Genomic DNA, 18,899 nt, shown 5'->3' with positions numbered 1-18,899 from the left:
GTTACAAGTAATACAAAGAAACAAGCTAGTTATATTTGCATCAGTTTGAATGAATCTGAAAGGCACTAACAAAAGACAAAAGCCAATCTTAAAAGGTCACGTATTCCATTTCAGTTCTTTTTTTTTTTTTTGAGATGGAGTCTTGCTTTGTTACCCAGGCTGGAGTGCAGGGGCGCAGGGTCTCGGCTCACTGCAACCTCCGCCTCCTGGGTTCAAGTGATTCTCCTATCTCAGCCTTCTGAGTAGCTGGGACTACAGGCACCTGCCACCATGCCCAGCTAATTTTTGTATTTTTAGTAGAGACAGGGTTTTGCTATGTTGCCCAGGCTGGTCTCGGAACTCCTGACCTCAAATGATCTGCCTGCTTTGGCCTCCCAAAGTGCTGGGATTACAGGCGTGAGCCACCGCACCCAGCCAATAACATTCTTAAAGTAACAAAGTAAGATGTCTTCAAAATGACAAACTTTTAGATAAGTAAAACAGAACAGCTTAGTGATTACCAAATAGTGACGGCGGGGGTGGTGGTGAATATGAAGGTTAGCACAAGGAAGTTCCTGTGGATTGATGGAACATTTCTGTATATTGGTTGTGCAAATTTATACACACAGTAAAATTGTGAAGAACTAAACGCATACACACACATGAGTGCACGTAAAAAACTGGTAAAATCTGGACAAGGTCTGTAGTCTAGTTAATGGGATTTTCTAATGTCAATTTGCTTGTTTTAGGATTATACCGTAGTCACATGGGCTGTAAGCAATGGGGGAAGTTGGGAAAAGGTACACAGGACTCTACTATTTTTGCAACTTTCTGTTTCTTTTTATTTTTCAAAGTTCAAAACAATGTAGAAAGTTAACAAATTTTGCCAAACACTGAAACACTGATACAAATCTTTAAATTTGTACATTAGTTGAGGTCTCAAATGTTGTATATCAGATTAATTAAAATGCTTTAAGCACTATCAGAATTGGAGCTGACAGTGTCTCCTTGGTATGTAATAAGATGGAAAGAGTGTTGGGCCCATACTGACATCTAGAAAAAAAGCAAGCTGATCTATGAAATCAGAACTTTTCTTGAACCTATGCGAGAATTGATGTTGCAGGCAAATAGCCTGAAATCGAAGGAAAGACACAGGAAGGAAAGACTTCCTGGGAAAGACAGGCACTTCCGGGGAAGGCAGGACACAATTACTGGCTTACCTAGGGCAGTGATGAGAAGGAAATTGGGCTGGCATTCAGGTGGGTGAGAATGTAGTCAAATTTGTAAGAATTGCTGAGATCTGAGTGTAGGATAGCAAGAGAGTACAGCGCTTCTAAAAGCCAGAAACACAAAGGGAGTGTGCGTCCATTCCCATGCTCCTCACAGAGCTCGTCACATGTCACACAGTGCTGGCCTCCCTCATGGTGCAGATGTTGGGGAGAGGAACAGCCAACACTGTGGAGCCACAGAAAGTCTCACCAGCATCCGTCTTACCGACAAAGCAAAAGCCTAAGCCACTGAGGGAAGGGCAGCAAACCCTCCTGCTGATACTGTAGATGAAGACCTATTGTAAGGGAGAAAAAGCTGAGCAAATTCTTCTCTACCTCTTGAGGGGAGATAGGAAAACCTCCTGGGCTCAGACCATTTGACATGCCTTACCACTCAGGGCAGGAGGACTGGGGGTTTTTCAACAACAGAAATTGATTTCTCTCAGTTCCAGAGGCTGGGAAGTTCGAGATCAAGGCGCTGGCAGATCTGGTGTCTGGCAAGGGCCCGCCTCCTGGTTTATAGATGGTGTCTTCTCACTGTGTTCTTACTGTGTTCTCACATGACAAAGGGGCAAGGCAGATCCTTGGGGCCCATTTTGTTACTTACTTTTCTTTTTTTGTCTGAGCCACAGCAGATCTCAATTTGGGGCCTTTTTTATAAAGACACTAATCCCATTCATGAGGGTTCTACCCCCATGACCTAATGATCTCCAAACACCATCACGTTGAGGATTAAGTTTCAAACAGAAAGTATAATTTTAAGTGTAAGAAAAACACTCGGCCGGGCACGGTGGCTCCTGCCTGTAATCCCAGCACTTTGGGAGGCCGAGGAGGGCAGATCATGAGGTCAGGAGATCGAGACCATCCTGGCTAACATGGTGAAACCTCGTCTCTACTAAAAATACAGAAAAATTAGCAGGGTGTGGTGGTGGGCACCTGCAGTCCCAGCTACTCTGAAGGCTGAGGCAGGAGAATGGTGTGAACCCAGGAGGCGGAGCTTGCAGTGAGCCGAGATCGCCACTGCACTCCAGCCTGGGCAACAGAGCAAGACTCTTGTCTTAAAAAAAAAAAAAAAAGAAAGAAAGAAAGAAAAAGAAAAGAAAAGAAAAGAAAAAAAAAAACACTCGACACTTTTCTTTCACTTTCCTCCCACGTAACCAACAAAACCACTCCAAGCTTGGCAGTTTCTTACCGGCTGGGATTCCCTCCAACTTTTTATTATCTAATAAGAGCTAAAGTCCTAAAACATGTCAGCACATTAGGAAATGTGACAGATGACTGGAATGATCTTTCACTGTGAATAATAGTCGTGGCATGATAGCGAATATTCCCATGTTCGGGACTGGGTGTTTAGCACACTGAGAAGCGTTGGGAGAATAAAAACAGAAGAGACTCACTTTAGAGCAAAAGCTTAGTAGGAGAGCCTGAGGGTAGATTTCAAGGCGTTGCCTGGTCCTGTTTATTTATTTATTTTTTCAGCCTGTGACAAATCAAGGCATACAGGAATAAATTTCATGCACAGCAAGCCTGGGAAGACTCACCCATCTGAGTAGGGAATAAATATAGGATAAATTGTTGGCAGAAAGCTTTCGATCGGATGAATTTTCTCTGAGCGAAAAGCCAAGCTTTCTCTAAGTCATTTTTACCCACGTAGTCTTTTTCTCTGTATGCTCAGGAACAGTCAGAATCTGGGACTTTGGCAGTGGGCAGGAGATGAAGGTGTTGCCGGAGGGGAAAGACTGGAAGGAGGACGAGCACTGCCTACGACGCCTCATTTTCCTCAAAGCCCAAGAAAAACACCAGCAGCTGGTCCTGGCCTTGGAGCGCAACGGGACTATCAAAATGATCCAGGTTTACAATCCCACTTCATATTCGTACTGCAGGTGCCCTTTTTGGGAAAATCAAATGAGTCAGTGGATAATCCCCACCATGTAACCCCGCTCTTGGTAGCCAGCTGAAGGTATCCTCAGCCTTCCCGTGATGCTCATTAACTTTGCCCAGGTTTAAGCAAAGAGCAAAAAACAATCGCTGCCCAGCCACCGCATGCTGCCCATCAAGCTTCCGCTGAAGGGTTAGTCAGGGTCTCCTAAGGCGGGTGTCAAGAAGGCTAAATTTATACTCAGCTGCCACCTCTGACATGCTTTATACGCTCATATGGGAATAATTCACTGGCAGAACTGCTTTCCAGCAGGCTCTGTCCCTTATAACCCATAATGCATTCAGGAATGCTCAAGTCACTTTTCCAGTTTGTCAGCAAAATCGCTTTGTTTATTTTAAGGTTAATGACGCAATCTGCTCAGGGCTGTTTGGGGAGGATTGAGGTAGGCTAATTTATTTTTCCTATGACTCTATTACCACCTCGGAATGCTAATGCCCTCTTCAAATTTATAATGAAGACTAGATCATTTATCCTGGCTATTGAGCGGATCTCACCCCATCACCTCGAACTCAAGGACTCATTGCCTTTATTATTCCCCTTTTGAAAGCTAAGATCAGAAAAGAAAAGTCTTGTATAGCACAGCAATCATGAAGCACCAGCTTAAGATAACTGATGACCTAAGAATGGGGAAAAAGGAGTGAAAAACCTCCCTGATGCAATATACTCTTCTCTTGTCTGAGTAATCCAAAATGGCACTGTAGAAAGGAATTTCTTAGTAATAATACAGTCTAAAATGAACGAAATGTTGACTTTTGCTTTACAAAGTGCCATTGTTCATCAGGATGCCCTTCCTACCAGACAATGTCTATTGTCACAAATGCTCCTTTTTTAAGGGCTGCAAAAAGTAGCATGGAACTATTCACTCACCAAAATTGTTTTTAGTTCTACTGTAGCATTTTTCACATTGATTATTCTGGTTCTGCATTTAGAACCTGCAGATTGATCTTGGTAGGAACTGAAAACCTCTCTTATTTATATTTGTATTATTGGCCATGCCCAGAGTAGGTGCTCATTAAGGATTAAAATAATTTTAAAAATAAATAGAGAAAGAACCTCTTCTAAAGTAGACAATAGTAAATTTATGAGGGGTATTTGGAGAACTTTTATTAATGTTGGAGCGGGCAGCTTTATAATATAATGTTGAAAGTATCCTTATTTACTTATTATTATTAGTGTATTACTATTATTTACTTTATTATTATATCTGCCTATTTGAAATAAAATAATTTGATTTACATACTTATTTTCTAGAATACTTTCATTCATTCATTTTTTTCAATGACCAGTTATCAAATATTTGCCATGTTCCAGAAGGATATTCCCTTTCACCATGAAATGCATAATTTAATAAGGGGGCAGTGATCCACCTACTACAAGTGTTGTGAGTGCTTTCACAAAGTGTCTCAGAAGCTTGTATGGTGGGATGGTTGTCAGACTAATCTGGTAGCCAGGCCTTTTTTTTTTTTCAACTAGAAAGGGAACAAGCTTTATAATAAATTTCTTTCCCTAAACTCCAAACCCCATTTCTCTGTTTGCCCAGAAACTGGAAGGTGGGCAGGTGGAAGTTGGAGCTGAGAGTGGAATGGAGGAAAGATAAACCAAACCTCTATCTCTCTGTCTTCCTAGATTCCCAGCTGCCTTAAAAACAAAAACAAAAACAAAAAACAAACACCCCCACCCCCGCTCCACAAAACCAAAAAGCCAAAACCTGCTTCAGTGATCACATTCAGTTATTCAGGAAACATCGCTGATGCATTATGAGCTGAGAAGGGTCTCCAAAGTATCATGTACTTTTAAATGTGTTCAGACAGTCCTTAACGGCTTAAATATAATATCTCTCTTACACTTCTGTTCCTGGTTTTATTTTCTCAAGTCTCAGAAAAACGCTTGTGCAACTGCCCGCTCTGGGCACAAATCATCACTGTGCTGAATATTCTGGGCATGATTTCCTAGCCACGTAACAAGAGGGCAGACTGTAAATTGACTGGTCTATTAATACAACTTCATAGAAAACAAGAGAAGAAAACAACAATTCTTCTCATAATCTCAGTTTTAAGGGGATAGAATTGCATTCTGCCTATATGAAACCTTTGGCAAATTTGAGAAAAATTTGCCCCCAAGCCATTGTTGACAAAACCATAGGTTGGTGAGAGATTACTGTTCTAACATAATAAACAAAGCACTATGGGGGTTCCAGGAAGATGATTAATTGACCCCAAAATCATTCAAATTCTAAAGACCCACTTACTTCCCTTCCTTTTAACCACAGTGCTTTATGAATCTACTCATATAGCTGTATTTGTGTGTCCTTTAAAGTAAATGATCTTTCTTTATGAAGCAATTAACATAATAATGCTCTTAGCATTATATGAACTGCTGTTTTCCTAGATAATCAACTCCTAAAGACCTACCAGCCAATTCCAATATAACATAAAAGATTTCACCAATTAGAGGTGAAATGTAGAAAATAAGGGTAACTTTTCACAAAGCTACTTTTACTTCATTTAAATTTTAAGATTATATCTTTCCTACTTTTTTATATTACTATAGCCTTTCTTTTCATAAAATAATGGTAGTAGAGTTTCCCATCTCCTTCTCCCTCATGTCCTCACTTGGTAAAATTGAATGTTAGTAACTCTAGGTCAATCTTCAAAAGGTGTTTTGTAAATTCTGCTGCTCTGTGAATTCAGAAAGTCTGAGAGCCACTGTCATAGGAGATTCCATTGAAACCGGTTAAACCTATTAAAAACCACTGCTGGGCTGGGTATAGTGGCTCATGCCTGTGATCTCAGCACTTTGGGAGGCCAAGGCAGGAGGATAGCTTGAGGTTAGGAGTTTGAGACCAGCCTGGGCAACATAGTGAGACACCATCTCTACCAAAAAATGTAAAAATTAGCCAGGTATGGTGTCACACACCTGTAGTCTCAGCTACTTGGGGAGCTGAAGTGGGAGGATTGCTTGATCCTGGGAAGTCAAGGCTGCAGTGAGCCATGATTGCACCACTGCACTCCAGCCTGGGCGACAGAGCAAGACTCTGTCTCAAAAAGACACACACGCAAAAAACAAACCACTGTCAATAACTCATACCACCAGGTGGGCACATAAATCTAACTAAGCTATTACTCAGTGTCAATATCTGGTCACTCTTGAGATATTGCTGAGATTCATTCCTTCTATCCCACAATGGCACAAACTCTAAACAAAGAATCCACCAGTACGTAGGAGTACTATGGGCCCATACTTTTAAATTAACATGGATATGAAGTAACAGAGGCCTTAGGGCAACACCTAAAATCAAAGCTTTAAAAAATGGAAGCACTTTTATCCATCAACTAGCTAAAGCCCTCATTTTGCAAATAAGAAAAATAGGGCCAAAGAAGGTATGTACCTTGCCCGAGGTCCCACAAGAACTAAGACTAGAAACTGGCTGTCTTCACTCCTAGACCAATATTCTCTCCACTTTTCCATAGCTGCTTTTCAACATAGAAAGAGTCCTGTTCTGCAAGCAAAATAATTGACCTTAAAATTTTGACTTTTATTCTCATATAACAATTCAAAAATTAAAAATTAATGGCCTCTCATCAATAATAACCAGTTAGAAAATATAAATATGGCCCAGCATGGTGGCTCATGCCTGTAATCTCAGCAGTTTGGAAGGCCAAGGCAGGCAGATTGCTTGAGGCCAGGAGTTCAAGACCATCCTGGCCAATATGGCAAAACTCCATCTCTACAAAAAATACAAAAATTAGCCGGGTGTAGTGGTGCATGCCTGTAGTCCCACCTACCTGGGAGACTGAGGTGGGAGGATCACCTGAGCCCGGGAGGCAGAGATTGCAGTGAGCCAAAATAGCACCACTACACTCCCGACTGGGCGACAGAGCAAGGCACTGTCACACACACTCACGAAAGAAAACATAAAGATAGTACAGGTGGAATAAATGATCACATCACAATAGCAAACAAAAGTATAAGGTACCTAAAATAAATGTAGCAAGAACCACGCAAAAGTTTTGTGGAAATAAATCTTAAAGAATGTGAAAAGAATCTGAATAAATGGAGAGATATACCACATCCACAGATGGGATATGGCAAAGGTATCATTATTACATTCAAATTAAAAATAAAAGCTTGTCTAAAAAAACAAAGTGAAAAGACAAGTCACAGACCGTGAAAAGACCATTGCACTCTAGCTAACTGAAGAAGGGTTAGGAACCAGGATATATAAAGAAACCCCAAAATGCAGAAAAAAAACTCCACAAATTAGAAAAATGAACAAAGGACAGGTAAGGAAATCCAGATGGCTCGCAGACACATGAAAAAATGTTCAACTCACAACACTCAGGGAAATATGATTAATGTAACATGTTTAAAAATTAGTTTTATTGTTTTTTAAATTTTTTTAATAGTGGTAAATAGTTTTCATTCTTAGTATCTTTTTTTACATACTTTGAGGTCTGGGATACACGTGCAGAACGTGCAGGGTTTTTTTTCCTTTTTTTCTTTTTTTTTTTTTTGAGATGGAGTCTCGCTCTGTCACCAGGCTGGAGTGCAGTGGCATGATCATGGCTCATTGCAACCTCTGCCTCCTGGGTTCAAGCGATTCTCCTGCCTCAGCCTCCCGAGTAGCTGGGACTACAGGCACATGCTACCACGCCCAGCTAATTTTTGTATTTTTAGTAGAGACGGGGTTTCACCATGTTGGCCAGGATAGTCTCAATCTCTTGACCTCGTGATCCGCTGGCCTCAGCCTCCCAAAGTGCTGGAATTACAGGCGTCAGCCACCTCGCCTGGCCCGTGCAGGTTTGTTACACAGGTATACACGTGCCATGGTGGTTTGCTGCACCCATCAACCCGTCATCTACATTAGGTATTTCTCCTAACACCATCGCTCCCCTACCCCCCACCCCCTGACAGGCCCCAGTGTGTGATGTTCCCCTCCCTGTGTCCGTGTGTTCTCATTGTTCAACTCCCACTTATAAGTGGGAACATGCGGTGTTTGGTTTTCTGTTCCTGTGTTGTTTGCTGAGAATAATGGTTTCCAGCTTCATCCATAACCCTGCAAAGGACATGAACTCATTCTTTTTTTATGGCTGCACAGTATTCCATGTTGTATATATGCCACAGTTTCTTTATCCAGTCTATCATTGATGGGCATTTAGGTTGGTTCCAAGTCTTTGCTATTGTGAATAGTGCTGCAATAAACATATGTGTGCATGTGTCTTTATGGTAGAATGATTTATAATCCTCTGGGTATATACCCAGTAGTAGGATTGCTGGGTCTAATGGTATTTCTGGTTCTAGATCCCTGAGGAATTGCCACACTGTCTTCCACAATGGTTGAACTAGTTTACACTCCCACCAACAGTGTAAAAGCATTCCTATTTCTCCATATCCTCTCCAGCATCTGTTGTTTCCTGACTTTTTAATGATTGCCATCTAACTGGCATGAGATGGTGTCTCATCGTGGTTTTGATTTGCATTTCTCTAACGACCAGTGATGATGAGCTTTTTTTCATATGTTTGTTGGCCGCATAAATGTCTTCTTTTGAGAAGTGTCTGTTCATATCCTTCACCCACTTTTTAATGGGGTTGTTTTTTTCTTGTAAATTTGTTTAAGTTCTTTGTAGATTCTGCATATTACCCTTTTGTCAGATAGATTGCAAAATTTTCTCCCATTCTGTAGATTGCCTGTTCACTCTGATGATAGTTTCTTTTGCTGTGCAGAAGCTCTTTAGTTTAATTAGATCTTATTTGTCAATTTTGGCTTTTGTTGCCATTGCTTTTGGTGTTTTAGTCATGAAGTCTTTGCCCATGCCTATGTCCTGAATGGTATTGCCTAGGTTTTCTTCTAGGGTTTTTATGGTTTTAGGTCTTAAATTTAAGTCTTTAATCCATCTTGAATTAATTTTTGTATAAGGTGTAAGGAAGGGGTCCAGTTTCAGTTTTCTGCATATATGGCTAGCCAGTTTTCCCAACACCATTTATTAAATAGGGAATCCTTTCCCCATTGCTTGTTTTTGTCAGGTTTGTCAAAGATCAGATGGTTGTAGATGTGTGGCATTATTTCTGAGGCCTCTGTTCTGATCCATTGGTCTATATGTCTGTTTTGGTACTAGTACCATGCTGTTTTAGTTACTGTAGCCTTGTAGTATAGTTCAAAGTCAGGGAGTGTGATGCCTCCAGCTTTGTTCTTTTTGCTTAGGATTTTCATGGCTATACAGGCTCTTTTTTGGTTCCATATGAAATTTAAAGTTGTTGTTTCTAATTCTGTGAAGAAAGTCAATGGTAGTTTGATGGCGATAACATTGAATCTATAAATTACTTTGGTTAGTATGGCCATTTTCACGATATTGATCTTCCTATCCATGAGCATGGGATGTTTTTCCATTTGTTTGTGTCCTCTCTTATTTCCTTGAGCAGTGGTTTATAGTTCTCCTTGAAGAGGTCCTTCACATCCCTTGTAAGTTATATTCCTACATATTTTATTCTCTTCGTAGTAACTGTGAATGGGACTTCACTCATGATTTGGTTCTGTTTGTCTATTGTTGGTGTATAGGAATGCTTGTGATTTTTGCACATTTATTTTGTATCGTGAGACTTTGCTGAAGTTGCTTAAGGAGATTTTGGGCTGAAAAAATGGGGTTTTCTAAATATACAATCGTGTCATCTGCAAACAGAGACAATTTGACTTTCTGTCTTCCTATTTGAAAGGGTACTAAAAATTAGTTTTAAAGGGTCCCATTTCATATTCATCAGGCAAAACAACTAAGAAAATCAAATAATACCAAGTGTTAGCAAGAATATGAAGAAAGGGAAACTCTCCTCTACTCCTGGTGAGAGTGAACATAGCTAAACACTACCTAGAGAAGTGGTTTGGTGATAGCTAGAAAAGTTGAAGATGTGCATAACTTATAGTTAGGTCATTTTACCCCAGATATATGCTCTAGAAACTGTGCCACCTGTCTGTAAAGGAAAGCAGTACCAAATTGGCATCCTGAACATCCGTCAGTAGGGGAATGGACAAATAAATTGTAGTATGTTTATATTATACGATAAAGCAGTTAAAAATAAATGAACTGGAGTTCCATGAAATAACTTGTATAAATCTCAAAAACATCCTATTGAGTGAAATAAGAAAGTTGAAGAAGAATCCATACAGTTGGACATCATTCATAAAATGGCTTAAAGTCTGAAAGCACTATCATATATATGTAGAAAGTATATGTATGCATATGTAGAAATATTAAAACTTTCATGACTAACATCATATTCACATTACTGGTTACTCTAGGGAGGGAAGAAAGAGGAATTATATTAATAAGCAAGGAATAGATGGGGCTAAAGATTTGGTAAAGCTAGATGGTAGATACATCATTGTAGGTTCTATTTTCTCTATCTCTTTAAAACAGTTCAAAATAAAATAATTGAACTTTTCATGTACTCACTGGATTTCTGTTAAAGGGTAAGGACGATGATATCTACCTCATGGTGATCTGGGAGCTGCCTGATGTTGTGCCTTTCCTACAAGATGGGAAACATGCTGTGCATCTGAGAATGTCTACTAGAGATAGGAACATGGCTATTCCTTTCCCAGATGTCGAGTTGATAGTTGAGAGGAACTTTTCTCAACCTACTGATGTAAGTTTCCTCTCTTGGTTTCTTTTTAACTTTTGCTTTTTGTTATGGAAATTTACAAACATATATAAAGGTACAGAAAATAATACAAAGAGCTTCTATGTGTTATCACTCAGCTTCAAGAACTTTCTGTATATGGCCAAACTTACTCTTTATTTCCACCTCTTCACCATGACCACCACCAATGGATTTGTTTTTTTTTTTTTGAGACAGGGTTCTGCTCTGTTGCCCATGCTACCAACACCTGGGCTCAAGTGACCCTCCTGCCTCAGCCCCCCAGAACGCTGGAATTACAGGCATAAGACACCGTGCCTGGCCCACCAATGGATTTTGAAGCAAATCTCAAACATTGTGTCATTTCATCCCTTTATATTTCAGTATATATCTCTAAACAATAATGACTATTTCAAAAATAATACCATTATTTTCTAAAATATATTAAAAATAATTTGTAAGAAGTTGTTAATCTCATCACATATTCATTCAGTGTTCAAATTTTCCAGATATCCTTATAATTTCTTTCTTATGGCTGGTTTCAACAACCAAGATCCAAACAAGGTTTATTTGTTGCATTTGGTTGGAAAAATCTGTTAAATATCTTTTTTTTCTCTCCTTGCAATTTATGTCCTGAAGAAACTGGACAGTTGACGCCATAGTTTTCCACTTTCTGGATTTTGCTGATTGCACCCTCATGGTGTTATTTAAGAAGTTCCGCTGTACTTCCTGCAATCTGGTAGTTAAATCTGGTGGCTTAATTGACTACAACATTGATTTTTTTTTCTTTAGCAAGACACCTTCATAGGTGCTGTCCTGTATTCCATCAAGATTCTCATAATGACCAGTTTTCTTTTTTTTTTTGTATCTCAGCAGCCATTGATGATCACTACCTAGGCCTATTATTTTCATTCAAAGTCGCCATGCTGCCTTTCTGCTTCATTTATTACTGGAACGTGTGTAAAGAAAACCTCTCCTTTATCAAATATTTGGTTACACTGAGGTACAGTTTATATAGAAAAGCAAACTAATTGATGATTTGCTCCTTATATTTATCAGTTTTAATGTGAAGAATAGGTTTCCTAGCATCTTCCAAAGGTGGTCTCTGAATTTTGTTTACTTAATATCATTATTGACTCACAAATTTAAATGCTCTTGATGTGTTTCAGTCAATTTAATTTGTTATTATTATTATTGATGCCCAAACTGTCCCATCTGAAGCTGGTTGGAGCCTCTTCAGGCTCCTGAGTTCCTCTGATGTGACCTCAGACGTTCTGGATAGCTTCCAGGTATGACAAGATGATCCAGGCTCATCTTGTACATTTCTTTTCAGATCTAAAATCCACTGTTTCTCCAATATATTCTACTTCTTTTTAGTGGGAAATAGTATTTTAAAAAACCACTACCACTAGGTTGGTTCTTATTTTTAGACTTTTTCAATAGACAGCTAAGAAAAAACATTAAGAGAAAATGCACTACTATTTTGCACTGATATTCCCAATTCAAGTGTAAGGTTATATGGCTTTTACTAATTTTATTTTATTTTATATCTTTCTCTCGGAAAATTTTGATTTCTAATGATACAAGCATCATTACTTATTTGCTTTATGCTATTATTTATATAATGTATTCTTCTACATAATATACAGCTTATGTCATTTTATATGCTATCATTGTACATTACATTATATTCTAGTTTCAGAAAACAATAAAATTACTAGGAACATGATACCTGACACAGCTCAAAATCTTCCCTTTTTTGCAGTTCTTTTTGTCCTTAGGGTATATAGCATGTGGAATGTACTGTCAAATTACTGTGCTTTAAAATTGCTTAAAATAATTCCTTGTACCACCAACTCTATATACAGTTAAGTTTGCTTCATTTTTAAAATGTATTGTGTTCTTAAAATTCAGTTTTGTTTTATTGTTATGTAAAACATTTATATATTTCTAAGATCAAATTACAAAACAAGTTCTATTCTGAGCTACAGAACAAAGTCTATTGTATTTCTGTCCTTTCCACCTTGTTCCCTTCTTAACCTATAGTTAACTTTTTGTTTTTAAGTTTTTGGTTTATGTTTCCATGCTGTTTTTAAAAAATATAATCAAATACTTGGCTCCCTCTCCACCTTCTTAAGCAAATGATAGAATATTATTTACATCCTTGTATTCCTTGCTTTATTTAATAATCTATTCTGGAGACCATTATAAGCAGTATATAGAGATCTTCACCTTTCTTTTTTTTAAATTGTGGTAAAATACACGTAAAGTAATATTTACCACTTAGACTATTTTTAGGTGTACAGTTAGGGACATTAAGTATATTCACATTGTTGCGCAACCTTCATCACCATCCATCTCCAGATGCTTTCATCTTGCAAAACTGAAACTCTGTTTATTAAACAATAACTCCCTATTTCCCCTTCTCTCCAGCTCCTGGCAACCAGCATTCTAATTTTCATCTCTATGAACTTACACTGAGGATCTCATATAAGCAGAAACATATGGTATTTCTCTTTTGTGACTGGTTTGTTTCACTTAGCGTGATGTCCTGAAGGTTCGTCTATGTGTAGCGTATGTCACAGCGTCCTTCCTTTTAAAGGCTGAACATTATTCCATTGTTTGCATAGAACACATGTTGTTTACCCATTCATCCATCAATGGATACTTGGGTTGCTTTCACTTTTTTGCTATTAATAGAATGCTGCCTTGAACATGGGTGTACATGTATTTCATTTTTCTTTTTGAAAATGCTATAGTATTTCATGTGAATAGATGTACCATTGTTTATTCAACTAGTCCCCTGTAGGTGGCCATTTGGGTTGTTTTTAAATCTTTTCCAATTAAAAGTAGTGCTGCAACAAATAGCCATATATATATATATATATATTTATATTTATATGAAAAAGACTTATGATTATTTCCAAGAAGTAGTTCCTGATAACCGGAAGCCTCATCTACACCCAGCTTCCCAGAACTTAGCATTGCCATGGCAAAGAAGGCCATACACAAAATGAAAACACTAATAAGAAGCTGGAAAAAATATGTGGAACTTATATCACAAAAGGACTAATATCTATAATATATCTTCCTAATATCTAATATACAGCAAACTTTTAAAACATTAGAAGGAAAAGAACAACTTAGATAGAAAATTGACAAAAGATATGAAGAAATAGTCCAAGCATGTATTAGCAAGATGCTCCACTCACTCATTATAAGATAAATGCAAATTAAAGTATATACATATACTTTACAAAATATATATATACTTTATTTTATATATATATATATATATATATATATATATATATATATATATATATATATATATATATAGTGGGTTTCCATTTTTGGCAGTGTGTCTTTGGGATAGATTCCAAGAAGAGGGACTGGTTGCTGGGTCAAAAAGTAAATGCTAATACAATCATCCTAGACATTATCAAACTCCCCTTCACAGAAGTTACACAGCTCTGCACTGCCACTAATATGTGAGACTGCCTATTTCCCCACAGCCTTGCCAACAGTGTATATTATAGTCAAAACTTTTGAACTTTTTCAAATGTAGATGAGAAATCAAAACAAGTGCTTTTATACTTGAACAAGTGAGAGCAAAATGAGAAGACTTTTAAAAAGATAAAAACCTATGAAAAGAGAAAGTTGGAATTTTATTAACTGACATTGGAAAATCTAGTTAAAATTACATGATGTAAAAATAGTGAAATAATAATTGGCCAGAAAAAAATGAACAACCACTCTATGACCTTTTATATAGCCCCAAACTTACCCTTCTTGTTAAAATATAATTTGGTATACTTTCATTTGCATTTATCTTATAATGAGTGAGTGGAGCATCTTTTTAATACACATATGGACTATTTGTTCATATTTTTTGTCAATTTTTCTATCTAGGTTGTTGTTCTTTTCCTTCTAATGTTTTAAAAGTTTGTTGTATATTAGATACATTAGAAATATATATATATATGTATATATAGATAATTAGGAAGATATATTATGGATATTAGTCCTTTTTGAAAAATTTCTCGGTAGCATGTGATGCTGATAGCATTTTACCCACAGTAAAATTTCTTTCAAAAATTGGTGTTAATTCTCTTAAACCCTGCCTCTGCCCAATCATCTAAGTTTAGGTAATATCCTAAGTCCTTTGTTGTCACTTCAGCAATGTTCACAGCAGATTCCATCTCAAGAAACAACTTTCTTTGCTATCCATGAGAAGCAACTCCTCATCCATTCAAGTTTTATCGTGAGATTGCAGCAAGTTACGCTTCGCTTCTAATTCTAGTTCTCTTGCTATTTCTGCATCTTCAGTCACTTCCTCCACTGAAGTCTTGAACCCTTCCAAATATCTTTGAGGGTTAGAATCCTCTTCTTCCAAATTCCTGTTCATGTTGCTATTTTGACCTCCTCCCATGAATCACAAATGTCTTAATGGCATCTAGAATGGTGAATTCTTTCTGGAAAGTTTTCAATTTACTTTGAGCAACCAGATTTATCATAGGAATCACTATCTATGGCAGCTATAGCCTTACAAAATGTATTTCTTAAATAATAAGACTTGAAGGTCAAAATTTCCCCTTGATCCATGGGCTGCAGAAGGAATACTGTATTCACCGGCATGAAAACAACATTCACGTTGTACATCTCCATCAGAGCTCCTGGGTGCATTTTCAATGAGCAGTAATATTTTGAAAGGAATCTTTTTTTTTCTGAGTAAAGTAGCTATATATGTTGAATTCAACAACTTAATTTAACATCTCTTCAGAAAGCTATTTTTGTGATATGCTTACACCTCCTCAACAAGGCAGGCGCATGTGTGCACATCTGAGGGATGAAGTGTTTGGGGCATATGTTTGAAGCTGAAGAATAGAGAATAAGAAAACTGTACATTTTTGTTCCCATAAAAATTTAAACCAATTGTTTTTTTAACGAGGATCTTCAGTAACTTTTTTGATTTACTCTAATATTAGAGTACTCTAATCAAACCTTTTGCACTTTTCAGCTTTTAGAGAGATAAGTGGTCAGACACTAAAGAATGGAAGAAAACTACAAGTTACAAGAGGAGCAATTGAGAAAAGTCTTCAGTTTTTTTCTCCCTGACATTAGCAAAACAACCATAATATAATTTATTTCCTTTTTTATTATTATTAACCATAAAGCTTCCTTGCAAAAAAAAAATATAGAAGAATAATATAGCTGGTTTATGGAATTTGGAAACAATTATTTTGTCATAGAATGGAGACATACTGTATTAGTTTTCCTCATATTGAAACAAATGTCAGTTTGGAACTGCAATTTGAATGTCATTCATTGCTAGTTCAAATGATAAGTAGGTTTTATTCTTAGCTAAAAGCCCTTTGAAATCAATATACACAGTGACTATGTCATAATAACGTTATCATGTAATATGCACAAAAGACAGAACAAAATGCATGTCCTCGTAGAGTAATTCTAGCCTACTTCCCTTTTCAACTCTACATATCACTGGAAACACTAGGTTCAATTATATGTGTTTGATATATGAAATCTTATTTATAGCTAATAAAAACAGAAAGAAGATGACTGCATAGTTAGTCAGAACCAGGCAGTTAACAAATAATTGTGTAGGTACCAAAAAATGATTGCTTAAAAAAAAAAGAAAAACTATTGTGATAAATTATAAACTACTGAAGCACAATAAAGTGCCTTTTAGGCTTTTAATGTAAATGTAAATTATCTCCAATTTTGAATCTTTATTTTTTGTAGTTATCATAATTATCATTATAGCACTTCCTTTTTGCAACAGACTTTAAAATTATAGATTGAAAGTTTGCAAAAGTCGGCCAGGCATAGTGGCTCACACCTGTAATTCCGGCACTTTGGGAGGCCAAGGCGGGCAGATAACTTGAGGTCAGGAGTTCCAGACCAGCCTGGCCAACATGGTGAAACCCCATCCTTAATAAAAATACAAAAGTTAGCCAGGTATGGTGGCGTACGCCTGTAATCCTAGCTACTGGGGAGGCTGAGGCATGAGAATCACTTGAACCTGGAAGGTGGAGGATGCAGTGAGCTGAGATCATGCCATTGCACTCCAGCCTGGGCAACAGAGCGAGACTCAGTCTCAAAGAAAAGTTTGCAAAAGTCAATTAGGAAAAAAATTTGGTTGTGCATGGAAATCCTCTCCCTAAAACTCTTTTATTTAGAAGCACTTTTTATTGAATACCTGCCACGTATCATGCACTGTTCTTAGCACTGGGAATGTCAAGATTAATGAGGTATAGTACCTGCACTGTAGAAGTACAGCAGAGATCCTGGAGGGCTGGGGAGAGGGGGAGGTTTTTGAAGAGGATAATTGCTGAATTATAGCTAAAGAACTATCAGGAGTTAGCTTGACTCAGATAGGCAGTTTCTAGAGGGTAGTGAAAAGACAGTGAATCTCAAGTGGAAGAGGTAATGTGAACGAAATAATGGAGGTAAAATATTGCATGGTTTGTGAAGGATAACTACAAGTATCTCAGTGTGGCTGGAGTAATACTGGGAGTAGTTAAAAATGAAGACAAACAAATAGGTAGGGACCAGACCATGCTTACAAGAATAAGGAGCTTGAGCATCCTATAACAAATGGAAGGCCATGGAAGGGCTTTAAATGAGAAATGACACGATCAGATTTGTGTTGTGGGCAGCTCATCTTTGATGCTGCCTGGATGACAGATTTGACAGGGACAGGACTAAAGGCAGAAGATTCAGGCAACAGACTACTTCCTGTTTTAGTTAAAAGATATAAGGATGACCAGGCTCAGTGGCTCACACCTGTAATCTCAGCATTTTGGGAGGCCAAGGTGGGAGGATCACTTGAGGCCAGGAGTTCAAGGCCAGCCTGGGCAACGTAGGCCCCATCTCTACAAAAAAATTTTTAAAAATTTAAAAAAATTAGTTGGGTGCAGTGGCGTGCACCTTCAGTCAAGCTATTTGGGAGGCTGTGGTGGGAGGAGTGCTTGAGCCCAGGAGTTCGAGGTTGTAGTGAGCTATGATTGCACCACTGCAGACCAGCTTGAGTGACAGATCAAGACTCTGTCTCTAAAGAAATTTACAATGATAAAATAATAAAAGATATAAGGTCATGACAATGGAGATGGTGCAGAAGAAAATGTTTTGGTTTCAGAAAATATCTAGGCAGTAAAAGTAGCATAACTTGCAATTGACACCATGCAGTTGGGAGAGGAGGGCACTGAAAGAAAGGAAGGAAAGAAGGACAGTTCCAGGATTTCTAACTTGAATGATGAACTGAAAAATAGTGCTAACCAATGAAATAAAGAATAGAGGACTAGGCACTATGGCTTATGCCTATAATCCCAGCACTTTAGGAGGCTGAAGTGGGTGGATTACTTGAGCTCAGGAATTTGAGACCAGCCTGGCAACATAGTGAGACCTTGTCTCTACAAAAAAAATCAAAACATTAGCCAGGCATGGTAGCACCCACCTGTCGTCTCAGCTACTCCAGAGCCCAAGGTGGGAGGATCGCTTGAGCCCAGGAAGTTGAGGCTGCAGTAAGCTGTGATCATTCCACTGTACTCCAGTCTGGGCAACAGAGGGAGATCTGTCTCTGAAAAAAAATAGAATAGAACAAAGAAACATGCCTAAAGGAGGTGATAAGTTACATATATTAACATTGAGATACCTGTAAAATGTCTAAGTAATTAAATATATAAGCCTGAAGCTTGTAGGAGAGGACTGGACTAGATAATTAGGTCATTAGCACTGAGATATTTGAAACATAATCTGAGATTCCTCAGAAAGAGTTGAAAAAAAATGAATTTGAGATAAACCCCAAAAATATTAATATTTAAAAGGCTGGCAGAGCAAGAGGGTACCAAGTAGGAAATAGAAAAAAGTCGCAGAGACACAGCAAAACCAGCAAAGCCTGGAGTCAAGGACGTCAGGAGAGTAAGGAGTTTCAGGAAGGGGAGAGCAACTGAGAGTGGTAATTAAAAGTGGTAATAGACCTCTCCTCTTATTTAAATGTCACTCTTCTATGATCCTGTCAAGTTTTATGCGTGCCTCCCTCCGATACAGCACTTTCACATTGC

At 37.9% G+C, this 18,899-nt stretch overlaps 1 protein-coding gene and 1 long non-coding RNA gene across 2 annotated transcripts in view; one reads left to right on the top strand and one right to left on the bottom strand.

The window, feature by feature from the left end:
- LOC129532157 (uncharacterized) overlaps positions 1-18,899 on the bottom strand; it is a 190,391-nt gene that overhangs the window by 89,392 nt on the left and 82,100 nt on the right. The window contains exon 4 of the long non-coding RNA XR_010134150.1: positions 18,293-18,415. This is a non-coding gene — a long non-coding RNA (uncharacterized lncRNA). The remainder of the gene's footprint in view (positions 1-18,292; positions 18,416-18,899) is intronic.
- Positions 1-18,899, top strand: part of WDR64 (WD repeat domain 64) — a 149,604-nt gene that overhangs the window by 94,819 nt on the left and 35,886 nt on the right. Inside the window, exons 14-15 of the mRNA XM_031015516.3 lie at positions 2,923-3,098; positions 10,648-10,824. Coding sequence (XP_030871376.3) covers positions 2,923-3,098; positions 10,648-10,824 — 353 coding nt within the window. The remainder of the gene's footprint in view (positions 1-2,922; positions 3,099-10,647; positions 10,825-18,899) is intronic.

This window comes from Gorilla gorilla, chromosome 1, assembly GCF_029281585.2.
Source record: "Gorilla gorilla gorilla isolate KB3781 chromosome 1, NHGRI_mGorGor1-v2.1_pri, whole genome shotgun sequence".
In the NCBI taxonomy this organism is placed as follows: domain Eukaryota; kingdom Metazoa; phylum Chordata; class Mammalia; order Primates; family Hominidae; genus Gorilla; species Gorilla gorilla.
This window is presented reverse-complemented; position numbering and strand designations above follow the sequence as displayed.